The sequence below is a fragment of the Aotus nancymaae genome, unplaced genomic scaffold (assembly GCF_030222135.1).
Source record: "Aotus nancymaae isolate 86718 unplaced genomic scaffold, 86718_ANA_hifiasm-v0.15.2.pri h1tg000011l, whole genome shotgun sequence".
Classification (NCBI taxonomy): Eukaryota; Metazoa; Chordata; class Mammalia; order Primates; family Aotidae; genus Aotus; species Aotus nancymaae.
Genome location: NW_026988422.1, coordinates 29,541,131 through 29,559,855, shown reverse-complemented (window position 1 = coordinate 29,559,855; position 18,725 = coordinate 29,541,131). Strand labels below are relative to the sequence as shown.

The window sequence follows — 18,725 nt, the reverse complement described above, 5'->3', positions numbered from 1 at the left end:
GCCGCGCGGAACTATGACGTAGTAGCTGCGCCAGAAGCGCGCCGGCTTTTCTAAACTCATTTTGGACCAGGCCCACGCTTGGCTACGTTAAAGGTCCGTCCACGGCTGAGGAAGCTTTTGCAGCTGGACAGGTCCCGAAGCTCTCATGGGGCTGGGTCCGCGCTCTCCACACAAGGTGGGGCGCCGGTTCCCAGCTGGTGGCAAACGGGGGCGCGGGGCCAAGGGGTCGGGGCGCCCCTCACCCGGCCGCGAGCGGCAACCCCGGCCGCCTCCGGATGGGCTCTCGGAGCGGGCTCCAGATTCGCACCCGCACCTGAGCCCCGAAGCTCTGGGATATTTCCGCCGGGCGCTCTCCGCACTGAAAGAGGCTCCCGAGACTGGGGAAGAACGAGGTAGGCAGCAACTTCGGGTTTTAGACCAAGAGCATAAAATCCAGGGCAGGCAAGGAAACTTTCGGCATGGCGTGGGGACTTAGTTTCATTTCCCATGTCCTTTCTTCGGCCTCCAACCCACGATCCTTGGTTAAGTGAGGGTACATAACTGTATTCTCTACTAAGTCTCTTCAAAATGTTTCTTTCTTCGCTTTTCCAGATCTGATGGTGCACAATATTATGAAGGAAGTAGAGGCTCAGGCCCTAGCTTTGTCCACGAACAGGACTGGCAGTGAGATGCTGCAGGAACTGTTGGGATTCAGTTCTTTGAAACCGCTTTGTCGCGTATGGGCTGCTCTGCGCTCCAACTTGCGCACTGTGGCCTGTCACCGATGCGGGGTCCATGTATTGCAAAGTGCTTTGCTACAGCTCCCTCGATTGCTGGGAAGTGTTGCAGAGGAGGAGGAGGAGGAGGAGGATGGGAAGGATGGTCCCACGGAGACCCTGGAGGATCTGGTCCTGGGACTAGCCGCTGAGGTGTGTGATGATTTTCTCTTCTACTGTGGAGACACACATGGCAGCTTCGTGGTCAGAACTCTGCTGCAGGTGTTAGGAGGGACTATTCTGGAGTCTGAGAGAGCCAGGCCCCGTGGTTCCCAATCATCTGGTAAGTATTACAAGAGGAAAGTGGACCTAGTGGGAAGAAGAATTTAGAAAGTTCAGAAGGAGACAATAAATAGAAGAGTAAGTCTTCATGCGGGAGCTTGACCTGGAAGAATTAGCTTGACCTGTCCTAATCTGAACAGGGCTTAGCAGGCCAAAGATTAGTCTGTGCAGAGGCCCAGAGGTAAGGATGTACAATTATGTTTAGGGGACAGCTGTTAGAATGGATGCAGAAGATTTTTTTTTTTTTTTTTTTTTTTTTTTGAGATGGAGTTTTGCTCTTGTTGCCCAGGCTGGAGTGCAATGGGATGATCTTGGCTCACCACAACCTCTGCCTCCTGGGTTCAAGCGATTCTCCTGCCTCAGCCTCCTGAGTAGCAGGGATTACAGGCACTCACCACCACGCCCAGCTAATTTTGTATTTTTAGTAGAGATGGGGTTTTTCCATGTTGATCAGGCTGGTCTCAAACTCCCGCCTGCCTTGGCCTCCTAAAGTGCTGGATTACTGGTGTGAGTCACGGCGCTGGGCCAGTTTTTTTTTTTTTAAAGCATGACTTAACATACAAATGTGTGTATACTGGACTCAATCAGAAGTTCAGGAAACAATACCCTCACAACTTGCAGCCCACTCTGTTATTTCCTTTCCTTTCCAAACTTTATTCTGCTCTATTTCATTAAAAAAAGAATGCTAGTCAAGACTACTAACTTGATTTCATGATACAGTTTTGGGTTGTGATCCACATTTGGAAAAACTCTAGGAAACAAAGTTAGAGAGTTTAAATGAGACTTGATTTTGGAATGCCTTGAATACCTGGCTGAGGAGGTTGAACTGTCTTCTGTGGACCATGGGGAAGCTGGTTGAAGCTTTTTAGAAAAATTAAGACAGAAATGTAGTCTCAGTTCAGTCATCCAGAAGAGACATTCAGTTGTACTTCGAATGTTCTGCATCTCCAAGCAGAATCCTTGTTCATCTATGGAATTTTTCTCCCCGGGGTGGCAGTTTGTGATCTCCCTGCTGCACATGTTCTTAATCTTCCTTCAGAGGCACAGAGGGCCCCAGCCAGGGAATGTAAGCCAGCTGATTTTGAAGTCCCTGAAACCTTCTTGAATCGCCTTCAGGACCTGAGCTCCTGCTTTCTGAAGGACATTGCAGGTAAGGAGGGAAGTAGGAGGAGGGTCTCATACCTACTTTTCTGGAAGTGACTGTTACCAATCAAGGCCTTTGGGTCAGGTTATTCCTTTTCTTTTCAAACCTGGGCTGGTTTGACGTTGAAAGCACTTTGTACAGTCCCTTTGTGTACATAGTGCCCTGTATCTTGTTGCCTAGAGTTTGAGGTTATGCAGGTTGTCTGGATTTTGGGGAAGCTGCTTTATTTCTGCCCTCTCTCCACAGTATTTATCACTGATAAGATCTCTAGCTTCTGTCTTCAAGTGGCCTTACAGGTTTTACACTGCAAACTACCCCAGTTTTGTGCCCATCTCTGCAATGCTGTGATTAGTTACCTGAGTACTCGCAGTTCCTCAGTAGATGGCAGGTATGCTCGGGTCTTAGGATTGACCAAAGTTGGTGGGGCTGTGTGAAATGAATGAGGTGATGTAGTGCAACTGGATTTTGCATGAAATGGAGTTAAGACTGCCTGATGCCCTTCTTGTCCCTAGTCCCCTACTGCTATTTCTCCGAGATCAGACGAGCTCCAGACTCCTGGAGCAGGTCCTGCTGGTGTTGGAGCCCCCAAAGCTCCAGAGCCTCTTTGAGGAGCACTTGCAGGGGCAGCTGCAGACCCTGGCTGCACATCCCATTGCCAACTTCCCTTTGCAGCGCTTACTGGATGCAGTCACTACCCCTGAGCTGGTGAGTTGAAAACCTGGGCTGGATCTGTTTCTGCTAATTCCTGATCGTTGGACCTTATTTTATAGCGTGCCTGCCTCTATATATTTTTGACATTGTGCTAGCCATTCCTCTTGAAAAATTATTCCTTGAGGTTTTCCAGAGCTTAGGATAAAGGTGCCCACCTTCTACTGAGAATTTTTTTTGGCTTCTCTCAGGTATGAGGACCAGCAAGAGACTGGCTTCATTCAAGTTTACAGCTTGAGGTTCCATGGCCCACCCAGACTCTGGTACTTGGCTATAAGTCCACATGAGTGCTAGAGCTGTTGCCATAGCTTCTCTTTTCCCTTGCTGCTTAGGACCAAGGTGGGCTTCCCTGTGGTCTCACGCATTGGGGGTTAGAGTGGAAGGGCAGGTTTTATTTTAGTCCCCCCTTGCCCCTAGTTCTCCCTTACACATAGTGAGCCACTTAAAGTTCCTTCCTGTGAGGTGGCACCTCTAAGACTGCCCCCTTGTCCTGGGCCTTATCTATCCAAACAAAAGTCCTCATATTGGCATTGCTTTTTATCTAGCATTTTTAGTTGTTTTCAGTGGGAAGATTTCTCTGAATAATGTAGTCTACCATTACCAGAATGCCACAGTTACATCCCATGTTTCCCATCAGCTGTTCCCTGTGTTTGAGGAGCTGAGCCCTGTCCTAGAAGGTGTATTGGCTCAGGGACACCCAGGGGTAGTCATTGCCCTGGTAGGGGCCTGTCGCAGAGTTGGGGCCTACCAAGCCAAGGTCCTACAGCTCTTGTTGGAGGTAAGTAGATATTACCCACAATCTGTTTAGATAAGTCCAGTTAGGACTTATCTAATCTTAAGTTGTTGTACCTTTGGACTCAGGAAGTCTAATGCCCAAGGAGTTTACAGGAATGGGGGAAAAGATGCCAAATGATTTTTGTTGTTGTTGAGACAGAGTCTCGCTCTGTCACCCAGGCTGGAGTTCAGTGGTGCCAGATCGGCTCACTGCAACCTCTGCCTCCCTAGTTCAAGTGATTCTCTTGTCTCAGCCTCCCAAGTAGCTGGATTATAGGTGCCTGCCACCATACCCAGCTAGTTTTTGTTTTTGGGTTTTTTTTTTTTTTTTTGGTATTTTTAGTAGAGATGGGGTTTCACCATGTTGGCCAGGCTGATCTCGAACTCCTGACCTCAGACGATCCGTTACCAAATGGGATCGTCCCGCCTCAGCCTCCCAAAGTGCTGGGATTATAGGAATGAGCCACTGTGCCTGGCTGAGGCCAAATGTTATTTCACAGTCCTATGATAAAAATTGTCTCCCAGAGCTAAGAGAGAAGTTTATGTAAGGGATAAATGTTTATTAACCTCTATGTGATAGAGTCTGGGGATATTGCAAGGCATGAAATTCTGCTGTCATGGAGCTCACATTCTTATGGAGTTAGGCCTTCTTTCCTTTCCTGAAGGTGTTCCCTTAAATTTGAGGTTAGGGATGGAAAAGTTCTCACATTCATCATATTTTGTCTTCTCCTTTAGGCATTCCACTGTGCAGAGCCCTCATCCCGGCAATTGGCCTGTGTGCCTCTCTTTGCCACTTTGATGGCTTATGAGGTGTACTATGGACTGACGGAGGAGGAGGGGGCAGTGCCTGCGGAGCACCAGGTGAGATAGGGAAGATGCTAAGCTGGTGACTAGTTAGGAGCCAGGCCTCCCAGGGTTTAGCAAGCCCCTGAATTCCTGAGGTGAGAGTGGTGATTTCATCCAGATGGAGGTGGCAGTGTCCTGGGGATGGGCTCATCCACCTGGCTTGTCGGTGCCTCCTAATTTACTATCTCTGTGTTCCCAGGTAGAAACAGCCTCAGCCAGGGCCTTGGGGGACGTGACAGTTCTTGGGTCTCTACTGCTGCAGCATCTGCTGCACTTCTCTACGCCTGGTCTTGTACTTCGAAGTCTGGGTACCTTGACGGGACCACAACTTCTGACTCTGGCCCAAAGTCCTGCTGGCTCTCATGTGCTCGATGCCATCCTGACCAGCCCCTCTGTGACGCGCAAGCAGCGCCGCCGTGTGCTGCAGAACCTAAAGGTTAGATTTCTGGCTTCTGCCTTGATTCCCCACCATCATCCATTTAGAGAATATGACCTTCCCCAGTACTATACCTTCAGATGCAAAGAGGCTATATAGTTCCTAGACTATTTTAACTCAGCCCCTAGACTCTTCAGAAAATTCACTCCCTGCAGGCCCCCAAAATACACTTTTGTGGACTTTGCTAGGGAGACCTTCTTTGTTTGTCTCAATACAGGGACAATATGTGGCTCTGGCCTGTAGTCGCCATGGCAGCCGTGTGCTAGATGCCATCTGGAGTGGAGCAGCCTTGGGGGCCCGGAAGGAAATTGCTGCTGAGCTGGGTGAGTACCAGCCCCTCTCTTTGATGTTTCCAGACTTTCCCTTCTTTTACTCCAGATCTCTGGGTCGGGGGGGAGTCTGCTGAAACTCAACAGTCTTCAGTTCCAAAGGGTTGTCTTGCTCATGGGTTCTTAGCAGTCTGCTTTCCCCTTCCCTTCTGCTGACTGATTATGCAGTTCTCTGCCCTCACCCTGCCCTCCGACTTCTGTTCTTTGGAAAGTGAGGTGTTCACTTTATCCCAGTGGCAGTCCCAGGGTCTGGGGGAAATGGAGGGATCTTTACCTCAGGTAGAGTCTGTCTTTGAGCGTGGGTGGTACTAAACATGAGTGATTCCCTTTTCAGGGGAGAAGAACCAGGAGCTGATAAGAGACCCTTTTGGCCACCATGTGGCTCGAAATGTGGCCTTGACTACCTTCCTAAAGCGGCGAGAGGCTTGGGAACAGCAGCAGGGTGCAGTGGCCAAGCGGAGGCGGGCATTGAACTCCATACTTGAAGACTGAGGCTTTGGATCTGGGACTGGGTGTTGATGGGGGAGGGCCAAAGGGAGTATCCATCCATCCTTTTCCTGTTTAAATTGGAGTCAAAAGTCTTAGTAGTAAATATTTTATATTTTTATTGGAAATGTTTTTGTTATTTTTGGGGGAAGGGTATGAGGACAAATCTCAGGGTAAAGTCAGAGAGGGCTGTCATCAGCATGCTGGGGAGTTTAGGGACAGGAAGCCTCGGTAGGGGATTAGATATAGCAGCAAACAAGCTCAGATCAAGATGCCTGCGGATAGGCTTGTGACCTTTCAGGGCAAGTGGGAGGCAGAAAGGTGGCTAGGAAGGGACAGCATTCTTCAGGTAAGGGTATAGACTTGGGATGTGAGGCATTATGCTGAAAGGTTCTGTCACGAGGGGGTCAGAGGACAGTGGGGAAATTGGGTAAATTATCTAGCCTGTACTGTCTTCAGGTCCTGAAACTTGATGCTGTCACAGTCTTTGCAGTGTGTCTCTTGGAATGGGTCTGGGGACAAAAGCTCAGAGGCCCTTTTTAGTAGGAATGGAGGCGGCCCTTCTGCTGCCACTTCTCAGTCCCCTCTACTACATGGCGAAGGGTAGAGGAAATTCCCAGCAACATATGGCCCAGGCCTTGCAGCAGTGTGGAGGTCCAACGAAGGAGCTCCCTGAGGGGCAGAGATAAGAGGAAATCAGATGATTCGGGAAACCTGGGAGGAGGCTATCAAGCTGGGAGATGAGGACTTTCCACAAGCGAGAGCTAACTAGGATTAGGTGGGTGCAGGAGGAGGAATGATGGGGACTATGACTGTAGGGGATGGGGAAGTATGACATGTTGATTTCTGACCTGAGTACTTTCTTTGGGCCAAGTCCTTGAAAGTCACAACTCATAGAGTAGAGCCCGTAGAATGTGGCTTTGACGTTCAGGCTGCCAAAGAGGTCTCGAGGGTTTTGCTTGTACACGTCAAAGGTGATGCGGGCGATGTCCTTGCTGTGCTTGGGCCTCTCCCGGCCCAGGCCGTATGACAGCACTCCGCTCTGTAGGACACCCCCATCAGTGCAGTAGATCCTCACACCAGACATCCACCACTAATCCCCATCAGCACTGGGTCAGACCCTCCCTGCCTGGACTTGTCCATTGTGTGACATCCTTGACAATTCCGCAACTCCCCCTGCGCCTGTGTCCCCAGGATCAGGGTTAGGCTAGACAGGAAATGGGAGAGCTATAAAGGATGGGCAGTGGAAGCAGCCCCAGTATAGGCCTCACCCTGATGGGACTCCAGCTCTGACCAGACTCCAGCACCATCAGGCACGTGTCATCCTCCAGCAACTGGAAGAAGTCCTCGCTGTCCACTGCAGTTCCATCCTCCTCTAGCACCAGGGTTAGCACTCCATTCAGCAGTAGGGTCTCCAATGCCTTCCCAATGGCAAGAAGTAGAAAGGAAGGGCAGATTTTACCCCATGTCCCTTCCCTCGTTAGCTGCCCATCATCCATCAGTTGGGCCTAGACATTGGTTGATGTCCCACCTCGACTTCCCAGGACTTTGCCATCCCTCCTAAAGGCTACTGCTCTCAGTGTTCTTCAGTTGTTGGGGGATCCTAGCTAGAGGCTGACCTTGTTCCTCTTTGCTCCTACCATGTCACTGGCATCTCCCCTTGCTCCCCTCCAAGTCACTCCTCCTGTTTTGGAATTGGAAAGCAAGCCAGGTTCTCATGAAGTCCACCCTTCTCTCCTACAGTGCGGCACCTCACTTCCCACACCCTCAGAGTTCTCCAGAAGTGTCTTCAGTAATAGTGTTTAACCTTTTTGAGTCTTTACTCTGTGCCAGGTATGAGGACTTTACCTACATTATCCTCTGATTCCTTTCAACAACCCTAGGAGGTGGTGTATTACTGCCTTTTTATAGATGAAGAAACTGAGGTTTTGATAGGTTGAACAACTTGACAAACTCACGGTGGAGTGGGGAACAGGAGAGGAAGGGAACTGCTGAATCTCCTAGGGGCTGAATGGAGTTTTGTTGCCCTGCCCATATCCCCTAAAGGTGGAGGGTACAGCAGAGGGTTTGACAGGAAGTGGAAGAATTTGAACTTGATTTGTCATACAAATCGCCTTTCCATACTGGCTTCTGAATTCCATCCCTCCAGCTCTCCCTATCCACTGCTTCCCCTGCTCCCATAGACAAGCTCACTGTGGAAAATGAGCAAATTGACTGAGGTCATTAGGCCCACCCCACTGTTTTTAGCCCTCAGAGAGAGGGGCAGCTGTGTGACCTCAGCCGTCTCTGCTCTATCATCCCAAGTTGTCACTGTTCTCGAGCCCCTTGGCTGCCCTTGCTATAGGAACCGAGGAACTTGGCCTACTTACTTTGGCTAGCAGCTCCTGACGGGTGGCAGCTGTCAGGCCTTTCCGTATGGTCCGCTTGTGATCACAGACACGGAAAGGTCGCTGGGGTGGTGGAGCTGAGGTCCAGACCCTCCGTCCAAACTCCGAGCTTATATTAGATACTGACCTGGTAGTTGGGAAGAAAAGTCAAGAAGGAGCGAGGAGGGGCTTGATGAGCATAAAGGGCATGATGGGGGTGGCTAGAGGGCTAGTGAGGGAGGAATGGTTTGCAGATTAGGGACGGGGTAGAGACCATGGAGTGCAGGTGGGCTGTGGGTAGCTCAGGAGCTTGATAAACTCACTGTGGTGTGGGGAGCAGGAGAGGGAGGGTACTGCTGAGTCTCCTAGGGGCTGAATGGAGTTTTGTTGCCCTGCCCATATCCCCTAAAGGTAGGGGGTACAGCGGAGGGTTAGCAGTCACCTGAGCAGGTCACTGGGGTTCAGAGCTGAGAGGTACTCCATGGTGAACTGGAGAGTTCCTTCTTCCCTGGAACTTCTGGGCTGAGTGGTTCTCTGCTATGCTGGGGCTTCAGTGGTGTTTTCTGTTACAAACCTGAGATAGCCCAGGATGAGGTGGGAATGAGTCAAGCCTGGACTCTGGCCCCCCTGCCTGGCCAGTAAGAAGGGCAAAGTCCAAGGGGAGGGATGAAGGAGGGGCCAGATGTGGTCCTGGAGGAAGAATTGCCCGGCAAAGCCACCGGAGCTTGTTTGTATGTCTTTGGTGATGGCATGTGTTGTGAGGGTAGATGGGAACCATGTAAAAGGATGAAATGTGACCTCTGGTGTTTCTGTATTTCTGTGGAGGGAATTTCTAGGGACAGTTTCTGATTCTCAGGCTCTGAGAAGCGGCGTTTTGTGAGTGGCTCTGTGTATGCTGCCACCTACTGGAGAAGCCGTAAGCTGCAGCATTAGGAAAAGGGAACCCCTGCTGAGTGTGGGGAAGTGGGAAGGCAGCATGGCAGGGCTTTGGAAAATGAGAGGTGAGACTGTGTCCAGGAACGGTGTGAGGAGAGGATGGATCCTGATCCATGGGTTCAGGATTATTAGGGTCCTGTCTGGGACGCTGGCCTTCCTGCTTACCTGCTCCTTCCTCCTTGGTCAAGGGACAGGCTGGCTCATTGCTCTGGCTTCATTTTCCAAAACTGCCTGCTTCGGCCACACTTAAGTCATCTCCCTCACTTTTCCCCTTTTGCCAATTAATGGACATGAAGGAGATGTGAATGGGGCAGGGATGTCCTTTGACAGGATCAAGACTTTAGCTTTTGGTGCACTGTGTCCTAGCTCTGATTTCAGTTGCAGCTGTGATGGACAGTTGCATGGAAGCTGAGACTCTCATTGACAGTGAAACCCTCAAATGAACACAATCCCTGCTTTCCTGCCCAGATCCTTGTAGGGTCCCCAGCTTCCCCACTTTTTTTCTGTGTCCTGACAAAGAAACACAGAGTAACTTGATGGCTCTGTCACCTGGCCAGCTGCATTTCCCCTGGAGGCTTGAGCCCAAGCCAGAGCCTTGAACATTACCAGGCACTGAAAAGGTATTCAGGTTGTTGCCCAAAACACCGAAAGAAACTGGCCCTGGCCCTGAGCCAAAGTCCTTGAACCTCATAAACTCCATACCCTGACCCCCTTGTTTTGGACATACTTTGGTAGAACAACTCTTTCTTTCACTGTCTGTTGTGAGGATATGCTGCAGCTCACTCATTAAGTTCTCCTAATAAATGCTTTGGACTGATCGCCCTGCCAGTCTTTTTGTCTTGGGCAATCTGTACTTTTCTCAGAGGTTCCCAAGGCCTACCGAAGGGACTTCACACACTCTTAATGGCTTTCCTCTCTCTTGTCTTACCCTATGCCCTCACTTCCCGAGTTAGCCTCCCAAGTACAGGATTACCTGTACCCAAGCCCTTAGTTCAAGCTCTGCTTTGGGAGAACCCAAACTAAGACAATGCTCCTGGTGCCCTGCTCAAGGAACCTCAAGTTCTGGCTGTTACTTGGGCAGAGGCCTTTCTTTTCCCTTACCCCAACTCTATCGATCTGCCAGGCCCCCCTCAAATCTCTTCATTTCCAAGTTTTGCTTGACTTTTCCAAGAAGAGAGGGCTGCTTCTTAGTATGTCTCTACTACTGCATCCTTTCCTTTCTTGTCTTGTATCCTGGTGCAGCCTGGTAGTGGGGTCTCTTCATGGTTGTGTGTCATGACTCCCTAACCAGGTTATAAGCCCCTTATACCTCCATGCATCCTCCATTCCTCCTGGAATCTGGCACCATGCCTTACATGGAAAAGCTGTCATTGACAGCCTGTGAGATCCCTGAGGGTGGAGTGACTGGGGCAGGGCCCAAGGCAAGAGATGGGAGGAGGTAGGCCAGGAGTTGAAGAAAAGGGACTCAGCTGGACCAGGAAGCTGGAAACAGGCAAAGATAGAGCAGCTGGGGGGCTGAGTTGTTTGACTCACCTCTACAGGCCAGAGAGGCCAGGTAACATACACACTGTAGAAGGTGGACTGGGGGGATTGGGGCCAGAGCTGGGGGAGGGATGAGAAGAGAAGCAGGACCAGGGTCAGGATTCAGCGGAGTTCTCCTATTCTCTTCCACGGCCAGGTAATCTTATCTGTCCCCCTTCAGCTTATGCTGTTTCCTGGCAAGGCAGGCTCTCACATGCCTGGACGCCTGGATGCGTTGGTGATGGGAAGGAGTGGGGTGAGGGAGGGGCCCCAGGAGAGGCCCTGGATGAGCTTCATCTTGTCCCTCCCCATTCTTGCCTTGCCCTCTGCAAATGTGACAGGCACAGGACAGGAGTAGGCACCTCATCCACTGCTGCTTAACCTTTCAGCTTCCCAGGGCCCCAATCTTGCTTGCTCCCAGCTTGGTAAGTAGATCTGCCCACCTTTACACCCCACCATCCACTTTTGCCCAGAGGTACTAGGATTGGGATTGGAAAGAAGGAGAGGCCAGACTAGAGGAGTGGTGGTAGAGATAGTGACAGCCTGGGGTGAGGACTTTATGCCCGTTTACCACTGAGCTCTGGGAAGGAGCCAGGAGTCGGGCAGGTCAACTGACTGGGAGCAGGGGATCTGGGTTCCAAGAAGGGGTAGTGTTTCAGGTGGGGTTTGGGTCCTCGTGGAAGTCAGGACTCACAGGCAGAAAAGAGGCAGGCTGCAGGAAAGTCAGGAGGAGGCATGGCCCCTTCTCATCGGGCATCGCAGGTGGGGTTTTGCCCCACCCTTCAATGCCCTCTGTGGCCCCTTCCACCCCTCTGTAGGCCCAGAAGGATGTCGGTCTGCTACCGTCCCCCAGGGAATGAGACACTGCTGAGCTGGAAGGCTTCGCGGGCCACAGGCACAGCCTTCTTGCTGCTGGCGGCGCTGCTGGGGCTGCCCGGCAACGGCTTCGTGGTGTGGAGCTTGGCGGGCTGGCGGCCAGCGCGGGGGCGACCGCTGGCGGCCACGCTTGTGCTGCACCTGGCACTGGCCGACGGCGCGGTGCTGCTGCTCACGCCGCTCTTCGTGGCCTTCCTGACCGGGCAGGCCTGGCCATTGGGCCAGGCGGGCTGCAAGGCGGTGTACTACGTGTGCGCGCTCAGCATGTACGCCAGCGTGCTGCTCACCGGCCTGCTCAGCCTGCAGCGCTGCCTCGCCGTCACCCGCCCCTTCCTGGCGCCCCGGCTGCGCAGCCCGGCCCTGGCCCGCCGCCTGCTGCTGGCCGTCTGGCTGGCCGCCCTGTTGCTCGCCGTCCCCGCCGCCGTCTACCGCCACCTGTGGAGGGACCGCGTGTGCCAGCTGTGCCACCCGTCGCCGGCCCACGCCGCCGCCCACCTGAGCCTGGAGACTCTGACCGCCTTCGTGCTTCCTTTCGGGCTGATGCTCGGCTGCTACAGCGTGACGCTGGCGCGGCTGCGGGGCGCCCGCTGGGGCTCCGGGCGGCACGGGGCGCGGGTGGGCCGACTGGTGAGCACCATCGTGCTTGCCTTCGGCTTGCTCTGGGCCCCCTACCATGCGGTCAACCTTCTGCAGGCGGTCGCTGCGCTGGCTCCACCCGAAGGGGCCTTGGCGAAGCTGGGCGGGGCCGGCCAGGCGGCCCGAGCGGGAACTACGGCCTTGGCCTTCTTCAGCTCCAGCGTCAACCCTGTGCTCTACGTCTTCACCGCTGGGGATCTGCTGCCCCGGGCAGGTCCCCGTTTCCTCACGCGGCTCTTCGAAGGCTCCGGGGAGGCCCGAGGGGGCGGCCGCTCTAGGGAGGGGACCATGGAACTCCGAACTACTCCTCAGCTAAAAGTGGTGGGGCAGGGCCGAGGCAATGGAGACCCCGGGGGTGGGCTGGAGAAGGACGGTCCTGAATGGGACCCTTGACCCCAAACCCTACAACCTGCTGCCCTTGCCTGTACCATTCCTTCCCCCAACCCTCCGGAGCTCGGTGTTCTGGAACATTTGGGGACCCTTTGACTAGAGTTTGGATCTGGCTGGGTAGGATTACTATACACCTGGGGCAGGCTCAGGTTCCTCCAAACTGAGGGATTATGAGTGTGGTGATGGTCCCTGTTAAGGACTATTTCGTGCTTGCAGGTTGGCATGTACCCATGCGCCAGCACTGCTTACTTGTTGCCAATAGCTGTTATTGTGAAATACACTGGGAAGCCATTAGATGGTGATTTAAGTGTGCCCCCTCTTATCCCCCCCACACCGGCCCGTGGTTCTTCGTGCCTGAGTTGTACTGAAGCCACCTAGTTCCCTGTGGGTCAAGCCAGGGTTGGGCAGTGCTGGCCTTCGGTGGCATCTTGTCTTTCCCTCCCCAGCCCAGGTGCCCTGGTTCCACAGACTAACCCATAGAACCACTCTGGAAATAAAGGAGACAATGGAAGGAGAGGTATGGGAGCTTGGATGAAGGGTAGGAATGGGATCCATTATCTGAGGTTTATAAAAGCCTCTGGAGGAGGAAATGGCTCCAGAAGGGGAAAGTGAATCTGTGGATTTGAAAAGGAAATTTTTCCTGCATGTCTTGTGTTTGGTCCAGTGAGAGGCACAAAAGGAGTGGACAGTGGTGTACGGGCCCTGGGAGTCTGAGACTTACCTTCCTCTCTGACCATCTGATCATCCCTGCAAAGGCCACCTGATGTGAAAAGGGGCCCAGGAGCAGGCACTCACTCAGGGAAGTCTGGGGATTGACCATGAGGGGCTATGAGGAATGGCAGGAATATTTAGAGGACAGGAATAATTTTTTCAGGAAAGTGACACCTCTTCTTTTTCTCTCTGCCAAGTCTGGGCTCTTTCCAAGATGCTGTTAGCTATTCCTAGCCCCTTCCCCAATACTTCTCTGCCCCCACTTTTTGGAATCTATATCTAGGTTTAAAAACGCTTCTAGATCCTGACATCTTTAATTCGGGGAATATAGAATGAGATTCTTTTCAGGGGACATCCACAAGTACACACCTGTGGTCACTAAGGTGACTAACTCATCCCAGTTGGCCCAGGACTTCCCGAGTTTTAGCACTGAAAATCCCTTGTCTTGGCCCTATCAGTTTCCCAACAAACTGAGATGGTTGGCCTCTCAAGCGGCTACCCTGACCATCACCCTAGGTTCTATGTTAGTGACTGTTTACACCTCCCTGTCCCCCAGACGGAGGTCAAAACAGAGCAAAGGAAACCCAGTTCCCAGGACCATACTAGGGCCACCAAAACTGGGGTGAATTAGAACCTGTGAACTAGAACAGCAGGGAGTGTGCTTAGAGCTCCTGGTCCTGGGTGTGGGGAAGAAAGGCCATCAAGGGAGATGTGGGTGGGGAACAGCTTGAGAGAGGAGGCAAGGACAGCCCAGTTTCTATCTGAAGGGTCCTCTGGTTGACCCTGGCTTCTATCCCCAAACACAGGTCTCAGGGGATTCTTTCTGTCCTCATGCACTGGGCAGAGGTTCCCTAACTTCTGCTGTTACATATTCCCCATCTCTCACACCCTACGTGGTCAGAAAGCCCTTCCTCAACTCTGACTTCAGTTCTTGCTGTGGTTTCAGCCCACATCTTTTTTATCATATCCTCTGCCTGACAGCTACGAGGTCAACTCTGGTCTGGCTTTTCTCCAAGCACAGCAATTGGAGGCTCTGGAAAGGTTAAGGACCTCAGTGATCACCATTACACTTTACATATTTCCTAAGAAGTCAGAGTTGAAAGGGAAGCAGGAAAGCACATGGTCAGATTGAAGGAAGGAATTTTTAGTTCCTTTTTTTTTTTTTTTGAGACGGAGTCTCGCTCTGTCACCCAGGCACTGAAGTGCAGTGGCACAACCTTGGTTCAAGTAATTTTCCTGCCTCAGCCTCCCAAGTAGCTGAGACTATAGGCACATGCCACCACCCCCAGCTAACTTTTGTATTTTTAGTAGAGACGGGGTTTCACCGTGTTGGCTAGGCTGGTCTCAAACTACTGACCTCAAGCGATCTGCCCACCTCAGCCTCCCAAAAGTGCTGGGGTTACAGGTATGAGCCACCACACCTGGCCAGGAATTTTTAGTTCTTAGCTTCTGCAGGAGACTTCAAGGAAAGAAGATGTTCCTCTGTCCAGGAAAGGGGAAGGGCAACCATTTCTGCATTCCCGGTTTCTCCTTTTGGCAGGGTGGGCATGAAGTATCACTGTTCCTGCTCCCTCACTCCTGCTCCTCATGCTCAGTCTGCCTAGCTCAGCCTCAGCTTCCTCTGTGTGTCTAAAGTGGAACTAGATAGAGGCTGTGGGAAGATAGGAAAGAGGTGGTGCCAATCTCCTTGCCCAGATCTTCAATCCAGACTCAGCAGGGTAACCACATGGGCAAGCACAAGGCAAGTGCCTGGGGAAAGGGGAAGTGATTGGCATTCTGTGCAATACCAAAAAGACCATTTGTATTTTGGCTTCTACCAAAGAGAATGGAGAATTGGTTGACCTAAATGGAACCATCCCTTTAAGTAAGGGTAGAGAAGGGGGTGCTGGGAGATGGCCCTCTTCCCACAGCCTAGATCATAGCTTGAACTGAAGCCAAGAACAGAGTTCTTCCCCCTTCGGCATTTACTGACGTGCCTTCTTTAAATCACGATGTTATCTAACCCAAACCTAGACCCAGGACCTAGTCACAGCTCCAACCTACACTTCCTATTAATCTGAAGAAAAAAAAAAAACTACATTATTAATGCAAAAAACAAAGATATCAGCATTCTAGCCTCTCATTCTGAGGCCCATTTTCCTTCTCTGGCTTCCTTACCTCCTCCTATATGATACAATTCACTACTTTGTTCAGTTCTCCAGTCTAGACCTGCATCTTGAGGCCACACCCAGCCTACTCACTCCCCGCACCCCTCTTTGGTCTCTCACTACCCCTTCCTGGTCTCTTCTCATCTGGCCCCACCTCTGAGGAGTACTCCTGCCTTCTGGGTTGCCCTGGAACACAGACTATCCCCCCTCCTAGTGAAGGGAGTAGGTGAGGGTTTCAGCCCCACCCTCAGGAAGATGCATCTTCCCCCTCCCCTACTACGTGGTACTTCCTCTCTGGCTGACTTAGCTAACAGCACATAGACCTGGGGCCAGGCCCTTGGCACTGGGACAGATTCAGGGATAGGCTACACCACCCTGCCCTGACCCTGGGATTGGCACCAGCTTCCAACCAGTACCTGCCAAAGCGTGTAAGTAAGTATCCTGGGAATGGCAGTGGTTGTGGTGGTGGTGGGACAGTGTGCAGCCATGAAAGAAGGTGCAAAGGAATCTCCAAAGAAAGTCTGACCAGTGTACAAAGTTGGGAGGCTTTGTCCTCGTCACTAGTCCACTGACTCCTCTCCATCCCTGTTATTTCTGGTTGACCTTGGGCATCTCTGGGGACAGTAGGCAGGTGATTGGGAAAGTTAATGGGATTGGGGGACTCAGGGCCTGGCGGGGGCAAAAAAGCTGGCCTTTCAAGGGGTGCAGCATTGGTAGGAAGTCTCTCAGTTTGGTTCTGGGCTTTAGGGTCTCCTAAGGGGAGGAGGCTGAAAAGGTCTGGAAATGCTGCTGCTGCTGCTGCTGCTGCGGTCACTGTATATTTTGCAATTGGCCTGTGGGCAGGAAGAGGCCCCACAACCCAGTTAGGAAACTAGTCTTTGTACTCAACCAGATCCCTTTAAGGCATCAGTTGGCAGTGATGGGGGCAGTATGTTTCAGAGGGACCTCTGATGCTGCTGACCCTGGAGACAGACTAGAGTTCTCAGGCTAGGTGTGTCCATGGCGTCAGGAAACCCTTGGTCCTCTACTCTTATGCGTGTGTCCGCACTCACTCTCCAGGTCCTCCCGACGGCCATGAACACTACATCTTCTGCAGCACCCTCCTTGCTAGGTGTCAAGTTCATCTCTCTGCTGGCTATCATCCTACTGTCAGTGGCTCTGGCTGTGGGGCTTCCTGGCAACAGCTTTGTAGTGTGGAGCATCCTGAAAAGGATGCAGAAGCGCTCTGTCACTGCCCTGATGGTGCTGAACCTGGCCCTGGCTGACCTGGCCGTATTGCTCACTGCTCCCTTTTTCCTTCACTTCCTGACCCAAGGCACCTGGAGTTTTGGACTGGCTGGTTGCCGCCTGTGCCACTATGTCTGCGGTGTCAGCATGTATGCCAGCGTCCTGCTCATCACAGCCATGAGTCTAGACCGCTCGCTGGCGGTAGCCCGCCCCTTTGTGTCCCAGAAGTTACGCACCAAGGCTTTGGCTCGGCTGGTACTGGCAGGCATCTGGGTGGTGTCCTTTCTGCTGGCCACACCTGTCCTCGCGTACCGCACAGTAGTCTTAAAATCGAACAACATGAGCCTGTTATGCTTCTCAAAGTACCCCACCGAAGGGCACCGGGCCTTCCATCTAATCTTCGAGGCCCTCACGGGCTTCCTGCTGCCCTTCCTGGCTGTGGTGGCCAGCTACTCCGACATTGGGCGCCGGCTGCAGGCCCGGCGCTTCCGCCGCAGCCGCCGCACCGGCCGCCTGGTGGTGCTCATCATCCTGGCCTTCGCCGCCTTCTGGCTGCCCTACCACGTGGTGAACCTGGCTGAGGCAGGCCGCGCGCTGGCCGGCAAGGCCGCAGGGTCCGGGCCCACGGGGCTGAAGCTGCAGCTGGCCCGCAACGTGCTCATCGCGCTCGCCTTCCTGAGCAGCAGCGTGAACCCCGTGCTGTATGCGTGTGCCGGGGGCAGCCTGCTGCGCTCGGCGGGCATGGGCTTCGTGGCCAAGATGCTAGAGGGCACGGGCTCCCAGGTGTCCAGCACCCGCCGTGGGGGCAGCGTGGGCCAGAGCGTGAAGAACGTCCCTGCCGCTCTGGAGCCTGGCCCTGCCGAGAGCCTTACTGCCACCTCCAGTCCTCTAGAGTCAAACGAACTGACCTAGGCCTCGTGGAAGGACGCTCACTTTTCTCCTGGCAGAATGCCAGCTCTGAGGCAGGAGCAGCAGGGGTGTGGAGGGCATTGGGGTGTGGGAGGCGGGGGTGGAGTGGAAGAAGAGGGCGGGATGGAGCAAGTGAGAGCAGAGTGACAGAGTGCTCCAGCCTGGCTCCCACAGGCAGCTTTAACCATTAAAATTGAAGTCTGAAATTGGGTCAGCCTTGTGAGTGGGGTACATGTGCTGTGGGTATCGGGTTGCTCGTGGGCACCCTGGTGGGGCCCCTCTCAGTAGTCGAGAGTCATGTCCTTTGCTTCCCCATGATTTATAGTTCTGGAAGGGACACAAAGACAGACATAGACTGCCCCCAACCCAGGTAATTCCAAGTCCATAGTCTGCAGATCATACTTAGCAAAATACAGTCCACAGACTCCTAAAGCAGCTTGTCTAGGAAGACCACCCATGTAGGCTTGTCACTCCAGGCCCTGTGACTCAGGGACCTTTTGAGAAAACAGAACTGCTGTGAAACATCTTCCCTGAAACCTGTGACAGTTATCCTTGTTAGCATGACTCCAACTTCCTGCCAATAATCTTTGTCCTCTCCATAGGAGATGTTCTAGGGGACTGTCTTCCTTCCCTCCATTTCACAAGGAAACCAGACTTGAGGACCAAGTCATTATATCTTATCCCTTAGAATTCTGCACATCAGCATCTGCTAACCTCCACAACACACTCTGGCACAGGATGGGGCTGAGGGCCCCAGGAAACAAAGATTCCCAAAAGTGAGAGGGATAAGTCATTATTTCCTAGAGATGACTGTTGTTGTAGAGAAACTTGGTCCAGCTCTGTTCTGACAAGGTTTTAGGAAGATGGCAGCAACAGTGGCAGCATTGTACTTTTTGGCTCTTTCTCATAAAAAAAAACAAAACAGCAGGGCCGGGCGCAGTGGCTCATGCCTGTAATCCCAGCACTTTGGGAGGCCGAGGCGGGTGGATCATGAGGTCAAGAGATGGAGACCATCCTGGTCAACATGGTGAAACCCCGTCTCTACTAAAAATACAAAAAATTAGCTGGGCATGGTGGTGCGTGCCTGTAATCCCAGCTACTCAGGAGGCTGAGGCAGGAGAATTGCCTGAATCCAGGAAGCGGAGGTTGCGGTGAGCCGAGATCGCACCATTGCACTCCAGCCTGGGTAACAAGAGCGAAACTCCATCTCAAAAAAAAAAACAAAAAAACAATAACAACAAAAAAA

At 52.6% G+C, this 18,725-nt stretch overlaps 4 protein-coding genes across 8 annotated transcripts; 3 read left to right on the top strand and 1 right to left on the bottom strand.

Moving 5' to 3' along the window:
- The first annotated feature begins 43 nt into the window (after nt 1-43).
- On the top strand, nt 44-5,888 carry NOP9 (NOP9 nucleolar protein). 2 transcript variants are annotated; one of them, XM_012467929.3, is made up of 10 exons: nt 44-392; nt 592-1,038; nt 2,077-2,187; nt 2,428-2,569; nt 2,694-2,886; nt 3,527-3,667; nt 4,399-4,524; nt 4,709-4,945; nt 5,163-5,268; nt 5,609-5,888. In XM_012467929.3, exons 1-10 carry the CDS (start codon nt 146-148, stop codon nt 5,764-5,766), a joined length of 1,908 nt encoding a protein of 635 aa, XP_012323352.2. In that variant the 5' UTR covers nt 44-145; the 3' UTR covers nt 5,767-5,888. The 2 variants fall into 2 exon arrangements, with proteins under 2 accessions (XP_012323352.2, XP_012323358.2); XM_012467935.3 differs by lacking the exon at nt 3,527-3,667 and having other exon boundaries at nt 320-392.
- CIDEB (cell death inducing DFFA like effector b) lies at nt 5,839-11,982 on the bottom strand. Of its 2 annotated transcripts, XM_012467985.3 has the most exons (6): nt 11,955-11,982; nt 8,569-8,700; nt 8,130-8,274; nt 7,032-7,181; nt 6,612-6,802; nt 5,839-6,432 (listed from the first exon to the last, which is right to left on the bottom strand). In XM_012467985.3, exons 2-6 carry the CDS (start codon nt 8,607-8,609, stop codon nt 6,300-6,302), a joined length of 660 nt encoding a protein of 219 aa, XP_012323408.2. In that variant the 5' UTR covers nt 8,610-8,700; nt 11,955-11,982; the 3' UTR covers nt 5,839-6,299. The 2 variants fall into 2 exon arrangements, with proteins under 2 accessions (XP_012323408.2, XP_012323398.2); XM_012467975.2 differs by lacking the exon at nt 11,955-11,982 and having other exon boundaries at nt 8,569-8,795.
- Nucleotides 10,894-12,779, top strand: LTB4R2 (leukotriene B4 receptor 2). Of its 2 annotated transcripts, none has more exons than XM_012467940.2 (2): nt 10,894-11,008; nt 11,402-12,779. In XM_012467940.2, the coding sequence occupies exon 2, from the start codon at nt 11,412-11,414 to the stop codon at nt 12,486-12,488; it is 1,077 nt and encodes a 358-aa protein (XP_012323363.1). In that variant the 5' UTR covers nt 10,894-11,008; nt 11,402-11,411; the 3' UTR covers nt 12,489-12,779. The 2 variants fall into 2 exon arrangements, with proteins under 2 accessions (XP_012323363.1, XP_012323373.1); XM_012467950.2 differs by having other exon boundaries at nt 11,346-12,779.
- Nucleotides 12,780-15,557: 2,778 nt separating this feature from the next.
- On the top strand, nt 15,558-18,389 carry LTB4R (leukotriene B4 receptor). 2 transcript variants are annotated; one of them, XM_012468013.2, is made up of 2 exons: nt 15,558-15,771; nt 16,403-18,389. In XM_012468013.2, the coding sequence occupies exon 2, from the start codon at nt 16,418-16,420 to the stop codon at nt 17,480-17,482; it is 1,065 nt and encodes a 354-aa protein (XP_012323436.1). In that variant the 5' UTR covers nt 15,558-15,771; nt 16,403-16,417; the 3' UTR covers nt 17,483-18,389. The 2 variants fall into 2 exon arrangements, with proteins under 2 accessions (XP_012323436.1, XP_012323430.1); XM_012468007.2 differs by having other exon boundaries at nt 15,558-15,775.
- The last annotated feature ends 336 nt before the right edge of the window (nt 18,390-18,725 follow it).

Coding starts and splice junctions, on each gene's coding strand:
- CIDEB (XM_012467985.3), bottom strand. CDS start 8,609: ATGGAGTACCTCTCAGCTCTGAACCCCAGTGACCTGCTCAG. Junction 7,182..8,129: donor GTCAGGAGCTGCTAGCCAAA/GTAAGTAGGCCA, acceptor GCCATTGGGAAG/GCATTGGAGACCCTACTGCT. Junction 6,433..6,611: donor GGCCCAAAGAAAGTACTCAG/GTCAGAAATCAA, acceptor TCTGCCCCTCAG/GGAGCTCCTTCGTTGGACCT.
- LTB4R (XM_012468013.2), top strand. CDS start 16,418: ATGAACACTACATCTTCTGCAGCACCCTCCTTGCTAGGTGTCAAGTTC.
- LTB4R2 (XM_012467940.2), top strand. CDS start 11,412: ATGTCGGTCTGCTACCGTCCCCCAGGGAATGAGACACTGCTGAGCTGG.
- NOP9 (XM_012467929.3), top strand. CDS start 146: ATGGGGCTGGGTCCGCGCTCTCCACACAAGGTGGGGCGCCGGTTCCCA. Junction 1,039..2,076: donor CCGTGGTTCCCAATCATCTG/GTAAGTATTACA, acceptor ATCTTCCTTCAG/AGGCACAGAGGGCCCCAGCC. Junction 3,668..4,398: donor TCCTACAGCTCTTGTTGGAG/GTAAGTAGATAT, acceptor CTTCTCCTTTAG/GCATTCCACTGTGCAGAGCC.